Source organism: Callithrix jacchus, chromosome 10 (assembly GCF_049354715.1).
Source record: "Callithrix jacchus isolate 240 chromosome 10, calJac240_pri, whole genome shotgun sequence".
NCBI lineage: Eukaryota > Metazoa > Chordata > Mammalia > Primates > Cebidae > Callithrix > Callithrix jacchus.
In genome coordinates, this window is record NC_133511.1 from 17787501 (window position 1) to 17808438 (window position 20938).

The following is a 20938-nucleotide window of genomic DNA, read 5'->3' on the forward strand; positions in this document are numbered from 1 at the left end:
CTAGGGCACACACGAGGGGCGCCTCTCCCTCTCCCCCACCCCGCACATGTCCTCCCACAAATGTGCTCACACACTTTCTGGAACAAATCAGAATTGGAGCCCATAACACTCAAGTTTGAGTCATGACTTGATCCCCAGATTGCCATGCAAAAATGCCATCGCCTCTTTCTAGACCTCCTTTGCTCACACAGAAGAAGATTAAGAACCTCCCTATGATACGTCTTAGATGGTGAGAAGACTGTGGAGTCAGATAGTCTGGATTTTAAGTACAGGATTTAACTGTCACTAACTAGCGGGTGATGTCGGGCAGGCCACTGAGCCCTTCCAGCCTCGGTTTCTTCATCCGAAAACTCAACCCCTGACTCCTTCCCGACCCTGCTCCTCCCACAGTCTTCCTCCTCTCCACCAACAACGGCTTCATCCTCTCAATCGCTCCAGCCACAATCCTTGGAGTCTTCTTTGATGCCTTTTACTCGAACCCTTTATCTGGCCTACCTGAGAATCCTGACGGCTGCAACTTTAAAAAATTCCAGAACCCGACCGTTCACAACCTCCCTGGGCCCTGGCCCCAAGCTACCTCTTGCGTGGGTGTCTCAATAGCTTCCCAACTGATCTCCTCCCTCTATCATCTATTCTTGGCATAGGGGCCTAAGCAAGCCTGTTCAGGCCTTAACTTCTCTGCTCCCAGTGGCTCCCACCTCACTCATCCTTCCAGCGGGGTGGTTACACAATCTGGCTTGACCTGACTCATCTATCACTCCTGTGATTCTTCATGCATCTGCCTCAGGGCCTTTGTACTCACCGTTCCCTCCCTATCTTCCCAAAGACACCCTCATAGCTTCTCTCCCGCCTCCTTTAAGTATCTCCACTCTATCGCCTTTTCCAGAGAGCCCTCCCTATTCACCCTGCTGGCTCCCCAACTTCCTTCCTTCTTAATTTATTCTTCTTAACACTGGCTACGTTCTCTTTTACAATATCATTTTCTTCTTTATTTTCTATTGTGTATCTCCATACACAGAAGGGGAGGAAGGTAATCTCCACAAAGGCAGGAATTGGTCTATCTTGGTCATATCGCATCCTCCGAACCTCGAATGTCTGTCCCATACAAGGTGCACCATAAATATTTGTTGAACGGATGGATGAATGAATCTGTAAAGATGGAGAGATGATCCACCTCCAAGGGAGTTGGGGAGGAGCAAAGGAACTAAAGTCAGTAACAGCACCTAACTCGGGACCTGGCACCCAGAAATGCTCCATAAATGCCTGTTCTCTTCCCTCTGAAAAGGCTGAGCACAAGGGGAGTGACGGGAGCCCAAATGGAAAGGAAGAGGTGACACCATAGGCAGGCTCAGAAAAGTGGATTGGACGACCTCTGGCTCTGCCCTTGCACACTCAAGATTGAACTCACGAGTGTCTCCCTCTCCAGGGACTCGGTGTCATCCAGGAGAGCAGCAAATCCCTGGTACACACAAAACACATCAGAGTCAGGCTTCTTGAGCAAGCCCCCTTCCCTTTTCCTCTCTGCTTCGCTTCCCTAGTCTTCCAGGCCCTCCCTCCGTGGGACCACTCCGCATTCTCCAGACCTGGTTAATACGTCCTCCTTCTCTAACCACACTAGGTCTGCTCAGGGACCACCTGGCTCCCTGTCTTATGTACCCTCCTTGTATGATTGGCCCTCTTGTGTCAGACAGGAATCCCAGGCAGGATGTAAGGCCACAGAGGACAAGGGCCATGTCCTACTCCATCTCTGTTCTTTTCACCTCTACTGTATGTATCATGTATCTCTCATGCTCTGACCAATCCAGTTATTTCTTTATCTTCTGTCCTACCTCAAACTATGAATTCCTCAAGAAAAAATGTAATGTATCACTCATAGCACTTCTTAGTCCAATGCCTGACATTCCATTTTTGCTAATGGAATACCCAATGGTATTAATAATCAGCATATGTGGAGAAAACCTTACTAGCCACAAAAGACTCCCAGGTAGCTTCTCTAACCCCCAACACAACCCTAGGAAAATGCAGCCATATTCCCATTTTATAGATGAGGAAAATGAGGCTGAGAGAGGCTAAGCGTATTTCATAAGCTATTTGGTAGCAGAAATAAGTGTTCAAGCTGAGTTCTTCTAGCTTTTAAATGTAACTCCAGCAACTCTGGAAAGGGTAAAGCAAAAGAAAACACCAACACGATCCATTTTGCCATTTTGCTGTAATGCTGAGTTGGGTGCCCCCCAAGTCCTTCCCACTCCACCGCCCTGGGCCAGGCCCTACTGCATACATTTATCAACGACTTGGAGGAAGATGGTGGCGTGGTGCTGGAGATTATTCTCCTTGGGGTTCTTCACATGGCAGGTGTATTTGCCCGTGTCGCTGAACTCCAGGTCCCTCAGCACAATGGAAATGTTGTTCATCTTCTCCTTAGTAGAGCCTACTAGAGTGATGCGGTCATCGTCTTTCAATGTCACCTTGGGGTCAGACTTCTCATTCTTCACAGTCCCCTCTATAAGCTGGTGGCAGAAGGGGATTGGGGAGAGAAAGTGGCCAAGAAAGAATCAGGGTCCTCAAGGGTCATGACATCACACCAGCCCACTCCTTAGTCGCCTTCCTTCTCCAGGACAAGGAAGAGCCTGCAGTCACAGCCTGCTCCTTCCCCTAGGGCTTCCTCTTCCAGCATCAATAGCGCTGCCTGTCTAACCTCAATTTTGCTTGTTTCAGTCTAAATCCATTTCCTTTTATTAAGGTCTCCCTGGAATGCAGCACAGCTCTTACCACTCTCTTCATAAAAGCCTTTTACGTAATGACTCCTGCAAGCACCACCCTCATTTCCCTCTGTCACCTCCCACCCAGCCTTTGCTGACACCATGTCCCCTGCCCATCTGAATTCTGGCCCTCTATCAAGACCGAGATCAATCCCACAACTCTGCCTATCGGCATCTTCTGAGGTCAGCGTTTAATTATAACCAGAGTTGGTCTCTTGTTGCTTCTCTGTGACAGTCTCAGGTTGGATCCCCCACTAGATTGCTGAGTGAGTACTCAATAAATACCTGTTGATTGGTTCACTCCCACCCAATTGGTTCACTCCCACCACAGCCCGCCAATGCTCGCGAAGCTCTTCCTCTCTTCCTCTCTCCTTTCCCTGCCAGTCCTGTTTCTCAGCCCTTCCCTCATTTAGATTCTTCTCATTCCTTCTCTCCAAGCTTTCCAAAGGCCTTTCTCTCTCCTGTTTGTTAAACTATTGACTTCTAAGCAATCCGAGTTCTAGGTGTTTCTTAAAACCAGACAGAAGATTCTAGCTAAGAATTCCAGCAGTCTCCAAATTCTGGCAATACGATCTAAGCACCTCTCCCAGTTACATCCTTCCCGGCAGACTCTGAAAAGAATATTGGGAGAAAGGGTGGCAAAGGGTGGGTTCTGGGGACCATCGCAGTGGGTCTCAGTCCAGAAGGGACCAGAGCCTGGGAGGGGAGGCATGGGTGAGGGAGGCTGGGCTGTCCTGCCCTTCCCTCAAATACTTACAACCCTGAACGCGTCACTGCTGTTGTAGGTCCACCGGAAGTGGAGGTCCTCAAAGCCAAAGCAGCTGGAGAAGGTGCAGGGCAGCAGGATCTCCGTGCCGTTGACAGCGTAGATGTCGGTGGCCTTTCCCACAGACACTTCCAGCGACAGGGTTACGGGGAGCAGGAAGAGACCTGTGTAAGGAGCACCTCCCTTAATAAAACCCCACCAAAACCTCTGGCTGGAGCTCTGGAAGGGGATGCTCGGGCAGGGCGGAGTGGCTTGGCCAGGCAGGGAGGTCTCTATCACCCTCAGTGCCAGCTTCGGGAGGATGACTCTCTACTCCAGTCAACACCGCCTGGGCCATTCTCCATTTCTCCCCTGGACAGGACTGGATTCCGGACCACGTAGCAGCCCTTGTGGCTTCCTGAATGACCACCAGGGGTCACTCCAACCCAAGGAAACGGAGGCCTGGCCACTCCCGCGAACCGCGCCCGGCTCTGCCAGTCACCTGGGGACGCAGTGCCTGGAGGCGCTCGCGCCGCACCCACCCCGGGACGCGCGGGGCCGCCTCCCTTCCGTTTGCAGGGAAATTCCCCCAGGACAGTGCGCGCCTCTCGCCAGGTTTTCGGAACTGGAAGGCGGGGTGGTCGGGGCCGGGGAAGAGCCGGGTCCCGTAAGGTGAAGAAGAGAAACGCGGCCGCCGCAGTCCAGGGCCGCAGTCCGGCAGCCTCTTGTCCCCGGGCCCTGGAGGCTCCTCCCCGGGTCCCTGGGGCAGAGAGGCAGAAGGACCCGTTCAGTCTGAACCTCGGTCGGCCAGACGAGTCCTACGCCCTCTGGCCGCCAAACGGGACTCTGGGAACCGCAGGAAGACCGCCTGGCGCGGGGGGACACAGCGCGGGGCTTGGAGCTGGGCAGCCGCGGGGACGCGCGAGTGCGGCCAGGATGGGAACGTCCGAGGCAGAAGATACCCCGGGGAGGGATTTCGGGCCAGCCCGAGTGCACGAGCGCGGGGGCGGGACGGGAAAGGCGCTGGACCCGCGGTCCCCTCCTGAGCCCAGCAACCAGGCCTCCCCGCCACACTCCGCCCCTCGTCCCGGGGCGTCCCCAGAGCGCCCCCGGGCTTCTTTCCCTCGCTTCGAACCTCCTCCCCAGCACTCCAACGCGGCCCCCTCGGCTGGGACGAGGCCTGCAAACTCCCGCTCCGGAGTCCTTGTAAGGGGACCTGCCTGGTTCCCCCCACCCCCTCCGCGTCCTGCCGATGCCTCAAGGAAATCCCACTCGCCTCATGGTCGGTGGGGGCGGGTAGGGTGTCCGGAAGTGGATGCCTGCCTCACCTCGTCCCTAGAGGAACCCCCACTCTCAGGAAGGCCCTCTGTTGTCTAACTCCCTGTTCTGCATGATAAACCTCTTGTTTTGCCCCTACCCGATGATAATGCGTCGAGGAATGCTTTTCGAATGACCGAAAAGGAGCTCCAAGGAGAGCAGGCCGCCCCGCTCGCTCAGCTTCTTCCTGTGCCCTTCGCCCTTAGCTTCTAATGACAAAGTGGATTGCTCGTAGCCCCCAACCCCACAATCACACCCCGTGCTCCAGTAACCCCAAGGCGATCCTGCCACTGTCAGTAACAATAGTAACAGCTGATATTAACTGAGCATCTACCATGTGCCAGGCACATTTCAACCTCACGCCTGTTAGAGCTCCACGTTATAAGCGAGACAACTGAGCTTGGAGAGGTTGGTAACTTGCCTAAGAGACCCGGATTTGCCCACCAGAGCTCCAATTAGTGCTGGGAAGTTATTTCAGCTAGTCCTTATTTTTGGTCAGCTCCTAGGATTTGCAGCCAGCCAGGATTTGTTCTACAGCCATGGTTTTCAAACTTGAGAGAGCATCAGAATCCCCTGGAGAACAGTTACAGCTAGCTCGTCCCAGCCCCTGGAGTTCTGCCTGAGCCTTTACATTTCTAAAAAGTTCCCAGGGAATGCTATGTGCAGGGACCACACTTTGAGAACCACTGTGCGACAGGATTTGTGCGTACTCACTAAAAAAAAATTTTTTTTTGAGACGGAGCCTCTCACTGTTGCCTGGGCTAGAGTTCTCCCAGGTTGAAGCCTCAGCTTCCTGGGTAGCTGAGACTACAGGTGCCCGCCACCATATTCGGCTAATTTTTTCTATTTTTAGTAAAGACAGAGTTTCACTGTGTTGGCCAGGCTGCTCTCCAATGCCTGACCTCGTGATCCACGTGCCTCAGGCTCCCAAAGTACTGGGAGTACAGGCAGGAGCCATCTCGCTCCACCCTAACTCCAACTTTTATTAGAATGCCCAAAGGCAAGTATAATGTTCCTATTTTATATATGATGAAATTGAGGCTCAGACAAGTTACATCGATTTTCCCAGGGCTACATAGTAAATGATGAATCTGAGACTGAGCACTTACTATAGGATAGAAGATGTATTTTATAGACACTGTCTCAACCCTCATAATCATCCTATAAGTTACTATTTTTATTCTCAATAAACTGAGGAAACAGGCTGAAAGAGATTGCCTTGGCCATGGCCACCCACCCAGTGAGTGGCATAAACAGCATTCAGACATTAGCCCCCTTCCACCACTCTGCCAGGTGCTCTCCAGGAAAACAATGCTGTCCTGGCATAGCACTCCGTAGAACTCCTGCCTTTCTGTGTACCTCTGCTCTCTGCCCCATCTCCCCAGAGGTCTAGGGACCGAAGCCAGACCCAAGAGCCCACTCTCCAGGCTGCAGCCAGCACTAGAACTTTCTGATGGGAGACACCAACTCTGCTTCCCACCCTCCATAGTCCCTACAAACAGGAACTGAATGCAGAGCTGCCGACAGCAAAGCTCTCAGACAAGGCAGCTTCCTGATAGCTAATGGCCTCCCTCTGGGCACTAAGGAGTGTGGCAGCTCCTACCCCAATGCTCATCAGCATACCGGTCCAGGAATCAGCGTCCTGGAGGAGATGGGGAAACTCAAATCAGTGCCCAAATCTCCCCACCTCAACCCCAGCCAGAAAGAGAAGTTCAAAAGCACAAAAGATGCATGTCAAAAGGGAAATCTTGTTGGTTGCTTTAAATAGAAACAAACGAATGAACGAAAAGAGCAAAAGATGGTCCAGAGGACAGGAGAACACTATTTAAGGTCTGGCTGATGACACAGTACACATTTCTGCCTGGTTTGTGTGTGCCTATGTGGATGACTTAACTCTAATACACTCAGGACTCTGCGAGTGAAGCATTGCTATTTCCTCAGGAGCTACGAGGGGAAAATGAAAATCAGCAGAAATGGCTTCACGGAGTCCAGAGCCCTGCCCGAGTGAAAGCATCAGAGAGGGTGGGCAGGCCTGGCTTCCTCAGTGCACAGCCCTCCTGGCGGGGTGTCATGCAGTCCTGCCAATTACATCTGGGAGGATCCTGCATGAGAAAGCCGAGGGGCCTGCCTTCCATACCCAGTGTCTCCTGGTGAGAAGGGGGCAGCCCGATGCAGGTGTTGGTCCACAAAGCCCCTGAGGGCAGCTTCAGAATGACCAAGCCCAGAGAGGACTGGTGAGCACATGCAAGCAGGCCGCACTCTGCTAGCTGACCTTGAGAAAGTCAGAGGTGCCACATCCAGTGAACAGATCCCCACGCCAGGGCAGGGATGCCTGTCCTTCCTACTTCTTGAGCTTGGTGTGAAGCCAAAACAGGAGATTATAAAACACAAGAAGGGCTGCCATGAGTGGGCACCCTGCAGGTAGAGGAGGGTGGTGTCTGAAAGGGGAGCAGGAGACAAGGGTGTCCCTTATCACAGGTAACCAGGGCACCCCTAGCTGCCCTTAATAACCAGTGTCAGCCAAGAATGTCTCCCGGCCATTCCCATGTTGACCTGTATTTTCACCCCATGCCACATCTTGGCTTATTTCCATGTGGCCATGTCCCTGAAGTCAAGAAAGCCTTGCTTTGCTCTTTTCTAAACTTAATTCTAGAATGTTAAAGTGGACATGTGTGTGTTTGAGAGTGGGGGGCCTCTTTCTGGCATTGTGGAATTGTTGAACAAGTCTTCCCAGTCATGATCCCATAGAATTCAATCCTGAACCCCAAAACCTTGCTTTTCCTCACTAAAAGGCCCTATATCCACTTAGCCACTCTCAGAATGGCCATTTTCTTTGCCTTCTCCAAAGTCCTTGGCCCCTTGCCATCCTCATCTGGGGTTTTCTCTGAGGATTGACTCAAGATCACTTTTGTTAAAGTGGAAAAGAATGGGCACATGCAAATCATATTGTTAAGTGTCCACACCAGCAGGAATCTTATGGCAGCTACCATCTATCCCAAGACAAATGTGGAGGCAAGAAACCTTCCCCCACGGTTTCCCACATCCAGGGATCAGTCACAGCCACACCAGGGTGGTGGGAGGAAAGAGAGTCAGGCCGGTACCCACTCTAAGTGTAGCTCTGAGGGCTTGCTGACACGGCAAGGGGACACACGACTGACTAATAGGGAGGCTGATACACTCTGGACCAGGGAGGTAGAGAGGCTCGAAGTGAGAGCTGGGAGGCAGAAAGTGAGCCAGCAGGACTGGACCCCTCCTGGGGTGGAGGCCCTGGGGGCTTTGGGAGGCAGGACTGGGCCAGGCAAGGCCCCTGGGCCCAGAGACAAAAGAAAGATTTCAGCTCCCTCTCCCTAGGCAACCTGCCTGCTTCCTGCATATCCCCAGGAGCTTTGCTGGGATGGAAGCATGCCCCCGAGACAGCACGGGACCTTCAATGAAACCAGCTTTTCAAACAAGTCCCAGCAGTGCCCGTCCCTCCTCTTACAGGCCACAGAGCAGCTTGTATTGGCATGACCCACCCCTGGTTTATGCAGAGATCCCTGCACCTTCCTGAGGACTGGCAACAGGGCAAGGTGGTCTGTGCCCAGTCTCCCTCTCATGCTGATCCCACCAGAAGGGGGGCAGTCAAGAGCTTTGGGACCCCAGCCTTCTCTCGGGTGCCCCCACGGCTTGTACCTCCAGCAGGTTCAGGAGAACTTAAGTGTGTTTTCCAGATTCAAATCTGGGACTCCAGATTCAAACTCCCTCCACTTCTCCCCTTTCCTCTCTTCTTCCCCACAGTCTCCTTCCTCTTTCCTTCTTCTCTGAGTGGGACTGGGCACCCTCTCCTTAATTGCATTCTCTTTAAACAAGCCTTTAATAAAGACACACCAGGGGAAATAGAGTTGAGCAACATAGCACCTCACAAGTGATAATTAAACACAGATCACAGCAATTAAGTAAATGGGGGAACAAGGAAAGAGTGGGCAGGACAGAGATATTACCAGTTACATGCTTAGGAAGAGACCGGAACCCACATGAACCTCAGTGGCAATGACACAGCCTTGGAAACTGCTTTTCAGTTTAAGAAAAGAGCATTTTGTTAGGTTATCAAAAATCACTTTGGTCTCAGTCTGTGGGATTGCATTTGATATGGGGAGAGGGTAAGAGGACTCCTGGGAGTCCACTGCTCTGTATTCAGTCTCCAAAGCTGTGAAAACAGCAGCTCTAGGCCCCTCAAGCCTTTATCCTTCCACACTCATGCCCCATAGCCTCAATTATTCTTCAGACCTAAGCACAATCCCTATTGACCTTCCCCCTCACCACTTGGGTTAACTGGGAAGCAGTGTGGTGTGACAGAGCCCAGGAAACCCAGATTCTGTCCCACTTGGCCATCAGTTGGCCATGCAACCCTAGACAAGTCACCATCCTTCTCTGGACCATGACTTCCTCATCCTTAGGAGAGCTGTGTGCTCTGGTTCCCCAAGTCCCTGCCAGCTCTGATGCTCCCAGGGAAAATCTCCAGTTGGCTGTCCACTCGTTTCTGTGTCTCCCCCACTGGACTGAGAGCAAGGATGTCATCTATGCTCCAAGCTCAGACCAATGCCCCTGTGAGGGCTCAGTCAGCATTTCCTGGTCAAGGGCCAAGGGGACTTTGGTCGGAGTCCGTCTGCAGACCAGCGGGGCAGGGGCAGAGCCAGAGCAAATGGGGCCAGTCCTGGGGCCTCCAGGTCTCCCACCTACAAGTCACTTCACTCTCTCCTGGGCTCCCAAAGGGAAGCTCAGAATTTCATCCAAACTGGTATCAACAGGCCTTAGTCCCTACCTGGTCTATACAGCTAAACAGTCCTTGGAGAAGGTGGGGCATGGGCAGACAGGCCATCCTTCCTGCTCTTCCCCAACAGTGCTGGATTAGACAGATATCTCTTTTGTCTCCTCTGGACTCAGGAAGAATGGATGACAGCTGGTCAGAGTCTGCCCTCATGCAATTCACAGAGAAGGGTGGCTGTGGGAAGGTTCAGGCGGCTCGTGTCCCATCTACATACTGCTGGATCCTACTGACGGGTGCCAAAGAAGCCCTAAGAAGTTTAGGACCAAAGGCGACCCCCTGGCTGGGGCTTCACTGTCCCAGACAGGCCTCTTTCTCTCCTGTTCTCTGTTCTTCTGTCTCTTTCCATCTCTCCCTCCCTCCCTTGCACCACTCCTGCACTCGCTCACGCTTGCTCGTGCTCTCTCTCTCTCTCTCTCTCAAACACACACACACACAGACACACACAATCATTTTCAGGGCCCTCTTGGTTGCCCACAGAGGCCTGGTTCTATGAGTATTCTAACAAACCAAGGACTCGCATCCCAGCACCCAGGAAGATAACCCAGAGGTGTGAGGTGGGGTAGTTTAATGACTGTATGAGTTTGAATTCCTCAGTGACCCCTTACTCCTGCCATGGCCACCGTGGGGACCTAGGCTGATCTGAGGTGGGATGAGGGGAAGTAGCATGTAATGGCACTGTGACCACCTGGTGAAAAGGAGCCTCAGGCCTCACTGAGGCCCACTTGGTTAAGGTCACTGTGAAAACAGCATGACATCTGTGCCAAAGGTACAGGAAAAAACACCGGTGTCTTCCATCTAGCGGTACGGATGTAAGTAAACATCCCAAGTACAAGAAATACTGTCTCCCCTCTTCACCACCAGGCACCAACCTGCTAGTCTGCACACGGTTCACATTCACAGAAACACTAGCCACTTCCCGTATAAGCTTCGATCCCTGTTTTCAGCACAAGTGCCTACACCGCGTGTCTTACCCAATGCAGGGAGCTGCCAAAAGCCAAATCTGACCAATGCAAACAGGAAGAGATGCCGTTGCCAGAGCTGGAGTCGGCTTACATTAAAGTCTGACTGTGATTTATGAGGAGATTACATTCTGGACTGATAAATATCATTCCCTAATCTCTTGGAGTTTGACACTCAAAACTCTCATGTGCATATTAAAGATATTAATAATGCTTCTCCCTCCGTGTCCTCTGGACATGTGTCCTCTGTCTCCATATTCACTCCAAAAATGAAGAGCCAGGAGAAAGTCAAACAGGTCTTCCCTATGGAATTTCTTTGCAGGAAGAGAAACAAGGCCCTTCCTAAAGGGCCTTGAATGATCCCGCAAGCCCCTGCAGCCCCTTCCAGCTTTCAAGTGCCGCTACAGAGAAGTCAGTGGGCCCTGAAGGAGGTAGAGGGAAGACGGGCAAAGCAGGAAAACGGCCCAGGAAGAAGGGGACTCCCCCACCCCCATTGGTGCCTGCTTGGTGCCTGGGAAACAAGCAAACGGCTCTGGGCAGGGAGGGAAACCACCATCCCAATAGTCACACGTGCAACCCACTGGCATCCCCTGCACCCAAGGCAGGGACCCCCTCCTCCAGCATCCCGAACCTCTGAACTCGGGAGACCGGCTCTGCAGCGCCAAGATCCAGCCCCCAAAACCTGGAGCTGAAGGCTCCAGATACAGCAAAAAAAAAAAAAAAAAAAAAAAAAACTAATCTGGAGACTGGAGGGCCGACGGGGTAAAGGGGAAACTCTCAGGGTCCCCAGGGAACACAGCCTCTGAACCGGCGTTCAGCGGGAAGCCTGCGGCCACCGTCCTCATTCCGTGCCGCACTCCAAAGCCCACCCTACCCAAGGCATCTCCCTTCTCGAGTGTCCCCTTCTTTGGGGATGGGAGGAGGCAAGAGAAGAGATCAAGCTGGTGCTGCCTTACCCAAAAGCCCAGTGCCCAGCCATCTCGCCGGGGCTTTGCCTCGGTCCCCAGCCCCGGGCATAGTCCTGTTCTCTCCGGAGCGCGCCGGGGGCGCGGGGATGGAACACTGAGCACAACCTCGCTCTCCGCCCGAGGTCGGCATTCGGCCACAAAGCTGCCCCGGAGCTCTGCGCCGCAGGTCGGGGCTCGGGAAAGTTAGCGGGCAGAGAGCGAGAGGAGGGGGAGGGAGGGAGCGGGGGGGGGGAGGCGCGCTCGCCCGTCGCTGGAAGCCGGCTGCGAGAGCGGCGGCGGGAGGGAAGGAGGAGGAGGAGCCGGAGCAGGAGCGGGAGGAAGACTGAGCGAGCGCAGCGGCGAGCAAGGCTGCGCCTCTGCTCTGGAAGTGCTCCAGCCGCAGGAGGGGAGGTGGCCACCGCCGAGCCCAAGGAGCCCGCGCCCGCTGCGCACCCTGCCCCGGGTTTCCAACCTCGCGGTCCCGGAGTCCCCAGACCAGGCCGTGCCCCCAACTCCCTCTCCAGTGGGGCTGGGCTGCTGCGGTTGGCACTGCAGGGCCGGCCCGCAGCAGCCCGCATCATCCCTTGCGCTGAGCTGCCAATTAGGAGCACAGTTCTGGGGGGAGCAGAGGTGGAGCTTTTCGGTTGTTGGAAGGCTGTTTTGCTCTGCTTCTGGGGAACATGGGAAGGTTAGCGGCTCCCTCTCCCAGGACCGCCAAGGGACCGCTCGAACGTCCGCAACGGACGCTGCCGCAACGGGTGGGCGTGTGCGGGCTTGCCCACTGCAGCCTGCGCCTCCTCGGTGGCCGTGCGACTAGGCGCGCGTGCAGCCTCGGGACCGGCGCCCGCCACCTTCGGCCCCGCGGCTCAGCAACTCCCGCGGTTGTTTTAGGAAGCCGGGAACACAGCTTTCCAATTGCAAACTGCCGGGCTCTCCCTCCCCGCACCTCACGCCACCCCGCCCCACATTTCTGTATGGACCCCTTGGAAATCGCCGTGCTCCAGTTCAGGAAGCGTGACGGTCCGCGCCTGGTCTGTGGCCTGAGCCCCATTTCACCCTTCCGCTGCACCCCTGCTTCTCACTTTTCCCAGCTAGGCCATCCCCCTCAGACTCTGCCTTTTCGCCCTCCTCCAACTCTCCCGTTTTCTTTGGAACTGCAGACTCTGTCGGCCTCTCTTTTAGGGTAAGGATGGAGGAGGGAGTCCAGGGTGACAACCAGCGCTGAGATGAGGCTGTGAAGGAGGAAGACTTTTCCCAGACAGTTCCAAGTGAAAGAGTTTCACTGAAACGGTGCTACTTGGGGTGGAGGTTCTGTAAATGAGTCGATCTCCTCCTCAGCACCTTTCCAACCATCCAGGACCCGCCCTGCACCACAGGTCCTCTCTTTGCTGTCTAGGACTGGCCGGAACTGGGAAGCCGCTCCCACTTCGTGGTCTGGCTTCTGCTGCAGGCACACCAGTGCACCACCTTCTTAACCGGAGGTCTCTGGGTGGACTTCGGAGTGACCGCGGACCCCCTGAGGTTGCAGGCAAAATGCTGAATGTCTGTTTGCTTTTTCGGGACAGAGGATCGCTGCCTTCCCAATAGTGGCACAGAGGCTCTGGCAGCTCCACCATTTATGACTGTATGGCTTTGAGCAAGTTACACAATTTTCTGGGGAGCCTCTGCTCCTCATCTATAACATTGTGAATGTAATGCTGTCTGCCTCTTAGGCTTATTAAGAGCAATGTTGCCCTTAGACCTGGGCAACAGGAGCCTCAGCCCTGGACTCTTGATTTCAAATGCCCTCATGCTGGCCCTCCTCTGGCCATGCCCCTCCTCACTGGAGAATGAGTCCATGGGACCAAGCGGGCAGGGCAGGTGGGGACATGCACCTCCTCCCCTTTGAGACTGTCCTCCCAGCATCAGAAACTCTGGAATTCCCCTATTCCCCAGGTCTGTCCTTTCAAGAGCTGACCATACTGGGTATACACTCAAGGGCTAGAGAAGTAGGCAAGGGACAGCTGTTTGCAGTGATGGGGAGTGGATGGAACTTGACCTACACCCCAGGCATGCACAAGAGCCCCTCTCACCAGAGAGAAGACCAGAGATCGTACACCAGGGAATGGCCTGAAAATTCCATTTTGGACATTGTTTTCCAGGTGATCATGCAGGAAAATCAAAGGCAGAGGATAAAACATCAAGCTTAACACTCTGTTAATCCTGATTAATATTTAGACGCATGTATAATTTCCATTTGTGCCTTTGTTCCAGGCCTTGCAACATCAGAAGTGGACCTAGCTGTAAAGAGGGAATGAGATGGGCCAGGTGTGGTGACTCACGCCTGTAATCTGAGCACTTTGGGAGGCCAAGGCGGGCAAATCATGAGATCAGGAGATCAAGACCAGTTTGGCTAGTGATATACAAAATAGTAAAAAATACAAAAAATTAGCCAGGCGTAGTGGCATGCACCTGTAATCCCAGCTCCTTGGGAGGCTGACGCAGGAGAATCGTTTGAGCCCAGGAGGTGGAGGTTGCAGTGAGCCAAGTCTGCCCACAACACCGCACTGCAGTCTAGGTGACAGGGCAAGACTGCATCTCCAAAAAAAAAAAAAAAAAATAGAGGGAATGAGATATTACTGCATGTAAAAGTGCTTAGCAGACTGCTAGGCACTTCGTACATTTGAACTTAAAGAGGGCTGTGTGCCCAGAGGCTAAGCCTCCCAACTCTGTCTCTAGGCTCTCAGGCTGACCCTTCCCCCAGGAGGCCCTTGCACTGGATCGGCAGGGCCAGGCACACACACTGACCACTTTATTTTTACAGCAGACATCAGAGCCCCAGACTGAGGTGAGAGAGGAGGTGAGCCAAAGGGAAGGAGCTGCCCAGAGCAGGAGGAGGAGAGGGACAGAGCTGCTGGGATATCTTTAGATCCTGGTGACAGGAAGAGGTAGCCAGTGTCCTCAGTGCCCTCTCCCCACTTTCCCTTCCACCTCACCCATTCCTAGAGTTTGAAGGGTCCTTAGGAAACCCCCATGCCTTAGAGATGAAGAAAGAGGCTCAGAGAGGTACAATGTGTAACCCGAGGTCACCTAGAAAGTGACGGCTAAAGTCAGGGTCAGAACCTCCCCCATTACTTCATTTCCCCAATCTACACCCCCAGCTCTCTTCTAAAGAACTCCAGGAGGGCTCCACAGCTGGGCAGAAAGACTGCTTGGGAAATGCATTAGCTTGAGGGATAGAGGATTTTTACATTTATAGAGCACTTTTCTCAAAAATTCTCAAAAACCTAGTCCATTGATCTAGCTCAGAGGCTCCTACTGAGGCCACCAGGAGTGAAGGGTGTCAAAAGGTCAGAGCTCCTTCTCTCTTACCTTTTGAAAATTATCTTTTCCAGCCACCCCCCCCCCCATTTAGCACCTCTTCACCCAGCTCAAGAGTCCCCAGTTGCTGGGTAGGGACAGGAAGAAACAGATACCATACCTTGGCTCCTGTCCTTTGGGAGAGGGCAGGGGTGGTGTCTGGGGACACAGTCCCCAGCCGAGGCAGGACAAGCCAGATTCCTGGTGATGGGGTAATACACACGCCGCTCTTGGGTGGCCTAGCCCAAAAATACATTGAAGAGCAAGTTTTCAAAGATGCAGAGGCAGATTGGGCCCTGTGCCACGGGGCTGTGAGAGAACTGCCCGCTCTCAGGCTGCAGGAGACAGGCCTAGATTTCAGAGGAAGGAGACTGTTTCTTTGGGGATTCATGTACGGTTCTTTGAAGCAGTTAGCCCAACAAAAATCCTCCGGGACCTGGCAACTGACGGTCTCCTCCTCTCTTGCCTTCCCAGGGAGCTAGATTGGAGCTAGGAAGGAGGGTGCCTGTTTTCCAGGAGGGGCCAGACTGGAGAAGAGTCAGTGTTCTCCAGGGGGAGTGGGGTGGGTAGGAATGGGGCCGAGCTCCAGCTGCCAGCCTCCGGAGCAGCGCTTACAACTGGATGGCATTCACCCCTGGAGCTGGATCACCTTCTACAGATAAGGAGGGGGAGTATGTGGAAGGCTTCCTCCCCTGCCAGTTCTCAGAAAGTCACCCAGAGCCTGTGCAGGGGAGGAAGGGCAACAGAGAGCTCCGAGGAGGTCTCCAGCGCTATTTTGAGAGGAGTTCCTCTCCTCTCAAAGTAGCAAGAGCCTGGCAGAGAGCCTCCTCCCACTCTGGCTCCCCTATTGCCCTTGCCCGCCTGCCTCCTTCTCCCTCCTCATTCCCCATAAACCCTCGCGCTCCAGTAGGGGCATTGCAGGTAACAGGGAGCTCAGTGCGGCGCTGACTCGGCTCTTGGAGCTGGAGGACAACGGGCTCTGCAGGGAGTCCCCCTCCCCCCACACACCCACTTCACAGCTCCGCTCCAGAGCAACACCAAGAGCTGCATCTGCCCCTCGCCTTCCCCGAGCTACCCTCTGGTTTTAAACAGAACCCCGGTCTCAGGACGGAGAAACTGCAGGCAGGAGATTCTCCACTTGCAGTAACTAAGAATGTCCACAAATCCTTCTGTCGCTTGGGCTGGGGTTGGGTGGACATTACCCTGACAAACTTTTGGGAGCTTCCTTCTGCTGCACCGAGGTCTGCTCTCTACCCTTCCCTACTCACCACCCCCTCCCTCCAGCTCAGAGCACTGGCTTGCCTCCAGCCAGAGTCTCAGCATCCACTGAAGTTTGGCAGATGCTGAGAGGGTTAACAGGACAGCATGCACCAAACTAACCCGCGGTCCAGCCCAGGAAGACCACACAGAGTCCACCTCACAGCAGCGAGTTGGACTAAAGATAAACTCTTTCTGAACCCTTCTCCCAAGGAGAGTCAATCGCTTCTTCTCACTCCTCTCTGCTTTCTAGGGGCTCTGGGCAGAGGCAGGTAGGCAGCCACCTCCTTCATCCATCCCTCCCGTCCTCTGTTTCTGTTTTCTGCCAGGTTCTGTCCAAACATACTTTCAGGCTAAGGGGGGTAGGGAGCCCCAGACAGATGAGCTCATTGGAAGGAGGAGAGCAGAGGGAGGAGGAAGCTGAAATTCCCTGACCAGAGGGCTGCTCACCAGAGAGTCCCAAGCTGGAGAGGGTGTGTGCCCACTTCCAGGAGCAGGCATGCGTTTCCCGTGCAGTAGCTCCAAGAAGGGGTGAGTCCTGGACATCTCTTTACTATAGGCCACACTGGGGTGGGATTTCAAACCCCCTGGCAGGGGTCAACCCCCTACCCAGCACCCCAGAGCTATATTTTTCTCTCTGCTTCATGGGTCACTGTGGCCCCTCGCCCACCCATCAAGGGAGGATGGTGGCTCAGGAGGGCTGCGCTGGGGGCTGGGGACTTTGGGAAGGTTTGTCATTCATTGCAGCCTGCTGCTCACAGGACTGCCTTGTCAGCTGAATGGCCAGATGCCCTCCTGGACCACTAGACCTGGCCCTGACTCTGCAATGGGCACCTGAGACGGACTGACCAAGCCAGGAGCACAGCATAGCATGGAGTACCCGGGAGGACTCCCGGATGCTCTGGTCTCATGCACTAGGAGCATTTTAGTGTGGGAGCAGTGAGTCTTGCAAAGTGAGGGGAGAGGGAGGATGTGGACCAGGAGAGGAAATGTGGCAGGGAAGGTGGGGGGCGGAGGAGAGGAAGAGAAGAAGCATGGAGGCAGAGGAGAGTCTTCCTGAGCTGAGGGCAACCTAAAGAAATTGGAACGTGGCTCAGGCTGAAAGGGACAGACGGGGAGACAACTGGCCAGTAGGTGAAGCAGAGGATACACAGGCTTTCGGCAGGAAGGGAGCAGAGTGAGAAGCCAGGAGAGGAGAGAAGGTGGCCAGCAGATGCTGCGGCTGTTTGCACAAGCTGTGGGGCCAAAGGTCAGGCCATGGAGGGGTGGGCAGGAGGGGCCCAGTGGGAAAACGTGGCCTCTGCTCCTAAACACTTTTGCCTTTATATGGCTGTCCATGGTGCCACCCTTCCCCCACCCCCAAGTGCTTGATCTGCAAGAGCCCAGTTCACTGTCCCTTCTCCTGGTGTCATGTGATGGCTTTGGCCTCACCAGGCCCTAAGTGTGAATTTGGCTCTGCTGTTTCCTAGCTGTGCCACCTTGTTTGTACACATAGTACTGCAGAACTTTGTTTCCTCCTGTGTAAAAATGAGAAAAGAGTGCATCTGGGCGGGGGTTGCCCTGGGAATGAAGTAGGCTGATATCCACCGAGTACTTGATTACCTAGGTCAGCACCAGCCACTGCCACGGTAAATAGCAGCTCTTCTTAATGATCTAGCCAAGGGTCCCATACCCGCCTTCCTCAATCCCCTTCAAGTTCAGGATGGACATGAAATCCACCCCACAGCCCTTCCAGCAGGCTTAGCTCCAGTGGACAAGCTGCACGGGTGTGAGCATGCTATGGGGGAGGGGGGAGATGTTGACAGATTTGGCAAAACTGGGGACAGAGGGAGGCAGGGAGGACTTGTATCTTCCACCTACAGTCTTGACTGGAAAGACAGGGGTTTCTGCCCTGGCTGGTGGGCCTAGGAAGGCACATCTATTCCTATCACCTCTTCCCCGGGGCCTTGCTCCCTTTTCCCTTAGGCTAGGCTCTGCTGCCCTCCCCTAACCAAGTCCATGTGCCATGTCAGGATGCCAGGAAGGCAAGTTAGACTTGACCTTATCTTTGGAAAAAAGCTCCCCAAGGTCACCTGGTTTCAAATTTCCACCCTCTCCCAGCATATTTCTCACTGTACATAGAGGTTCGCCAACACCTCCCACACCCCTATCCTTGATAAATAGGATAAAGAAGAATCAGGTAAAGCAGTACCAGGGTATAGAGAGGGTCCTGGGGAAGACCACAATTGGGTGAGAAGGCAGGTGCACATTTGCCTGTTTTGTGTTATACTTCCCATCAGGCAAGCAAGACTTCTGTCCCACTTCAATGATTTGAGTCCTAAAATGAGGACTGCAGAGGGCCACTATCAGAAAACTAAAGGCCATCTCAAAGTATGCCCTGATATATGAATCTTCTCAACAACACCCCTAAGCTATGCTCAAATGCCTTCCGGGATGGGGATCTCATTACCTCAAAAACTCAACCCTCTGCACAGCTCTGATTTACATTGCATCAATATCTGTCGCTGCCTGCCAGTCCCAATGTCTTGCCTTGGGACAGAATGAGACAAATCTAATCCCTGTCCCTGAGGCTATAGCCTGGGCCACTCTATCGGTCAACAGCTGTGATGCACACTTCCCCTCCTGGTTGAACACACCCTCCTCTTCTGCCCATTTGCCCACAGAAAGATCTCTCAATCTGTTGGGGCAAACAGTTCCTAGTCCCTTTGCCACCTGTTTACTGGGAATTTGTCCCATTTGAGAAGCCGAGGCAACTGTGGTTGGGATAGAGGTGACTTTGCCAGGGCCCTAGGGGAAAGCCCTGCTCATGGAATCCCAAGTAGCCAAGCTGAGTGCCTGGTGCCCACTTGCCCCTCCTTCCCCAGCACCTCCTAGACCTCAAGGTCATTATTGCCAGAGAAAAGAAAAAGTTGCCATACCAGGCCACCCACTCCCCCACCCCAACACATCTATTCCTATCACCTCTTCCCCAGGGCCTTGCTCCCTTTTCCCCTAGGCTAGGCTCCACTGACCTCCCCCTACCAAGTCCGTGTGCCATGTCAGGATGCCAGGATGTGGTTCTCAGCAGGGCTTCCTTCCCCAGGCCCTCATCCACTGGGCTGCTGGAGACTGTCCCAAGAGGTAGCTGGCACTCTGGACATGAGCAAGGCAGCAGGCAGCCAGGAATTACTAGAACATAGTGGGTTTCAGAGTGCGATTCTGTAGGAAGAGTTGAGGGCAGTACCACCAAGGCTTTCTGAAAAGAGTTCCTGCAGAGCCCTTCCCGTGTGGACCTTCTGAGTCCCTAAGAGCCAATGAAGAAAGCCAGGAGACCTGGGGGGCCTGCCCTCCTGTCCTGTGTCCGGTTGCCCAGCCTGCACCCCACCAGACAGTACCCCAGGCTCCTGTCACCTGAAGATGTTTCGACACTACCTTTCATGCTTGCAAGATGGGAGGGAAATAAGTAGCCTAAGAGGGGCCCATATAGAAACTGACATGAGGCACGTCACTGATGGGGTGTGGGAACGGGACTCTGGGACTTAGAGTTGTCCTCTAATAGGACATGAGCCTACTTGCCCAGGGACATCAGGTCAGCCTAGGGAAGGCCTTTAATGGAGGAAGAGAGGCTGGGGTTCTATCCCAGGCTCTGCCGTTAGCCAACTGTGTGACCTTGGGCAAATCACTTTTCCTCACAGAACCTCAGCTTTGAAAACTGGGCCCTTAAGGAAACGTGAGTGTCTCTTCTGCACCAACTCAGGCCAAGCTGGGGAGGGCAGGAGAGGGGCCTGGGCTGGCGCGTGCTGCTGTGTCGAGCACTAGGCCCGGCACCAGTGGACTGTAGACAGAACAGCGGACTTGGAGTCTGATACCAGACCCTGTCTCTGCTTGACTTATCATGTCACCTTAAGCATGTCATTCTCTGTTCTGGTTCTCAGTTTCCCCTTTAGAACAACAAGGAGCCTTGACAGGTATTCCTGGGGGCCCTCCCACCTCTGCTGCTGTAAAGGTCTACTCTGCAGCCCTCACTCCTTTTGGCCCAGATTGCTATTCCCTAGCAACAGTCCACGGGCAGCCAATGGCTATCCCACTAGGATATCCCACTCATGGGGCATCCGCGGGGAACTGGGAGGCTCTTACAGGTACCTCCACCCCAACTGAGGGGCACAGGAGACCAAGAATGTTGATCACCAGGGTCGGAGTTAGTCCTTCCCCACCAAGGCAGCTCATTCTGCAATCGAAATTATTCCACCCCGCCCCAGGCCGGCCGGGCCAAAGAATCCAAATTTAGGGGAAATGCCTGAGCCAGTTTCAGCCTTCCCAGAAGCCAGGCCCAGTTTGTGACTTCCAAGAGTTTTGGGGGAAAAGCCCAATGAGGAAGATGCTGCTGGCCTGGCTGAATATCAGGGGCCTGTGTCCATCCTGGAAGGAACCAACCAGAAAACCTTGTGCCTTCTGCTTCTCAGTCCATGTCCCTTGCCCAGATTTTCCTATCTGTTAAGGACAGAAGCACCCTCCCTGACTCCATCCTTGGAAGGACTCAGAGGCTCCAGGAATAGACATCCTTTTAAACCAAGGGAAACTTGGCTGTGTTAAACACCAGCCACCTTTGTTTAACGCTGCCACCTCCTGTCTGACTTCTCTCCCATGTGGCAGCTGTCATCCTTTAAGGCATTAGAACCACCAATATCGAGGTCCTCTTGGCATATTTCTAACTACCAACCACTGGCGAGGGTCTCTGGGTCACCAGGGAGCAGGCAGAAATGAGATAGAAACCAAGAGAAAAGCAGGAAACAACTACTTAAGTATCTCCTTGCCATTCCACAAGTTGA

At 53.9% G+C, this 20938-nt stretch overlaps 1 protein-coding gene across 3 annotated transcripts in view; it reads right to left on the bottom strand.

Annotated features, from left to right (window-relative positions):
- SCN4B (sodium voltage-gated channel beta subunit 4) overlaps positions 1 to 15492 on the bottom strand; it is a 24788-nt gene extending 9296 nt beyond the window's left edge. Inside the window, exons 1-3 of one of the 3 annotated variants that reach the window (XM_078339600.1) lie at positions 14995 to 15492; positions 3517 to 3689; positions 2279 to 2507 (exon numbers count right to left, since the gene is read on the bottom strand). In XM_078339600.1, the coding sequence (XP_078195726.1) occupies positions 2279 to 2411 (133 nt within the window). In that variant the 5' untranslated portion in view covers positions 2412 to 2507; positions 3517 to 3689; positions 14995 to 15492. Of the gene's footprint in view, positions 1 to 2278; positions 2508 to 3516; positions 3690 to 11543; positions 11715 to 12006; positions 12146 to 14994 lie in introns of those variants that run through there. The other 2 variants (XM_035264732.3, XM_002754473.5) reach the window with 2 other exon arrangements.
- Between the last annotated feature and the right edge of the window lie 5446 nt (positions 15493 to 20938).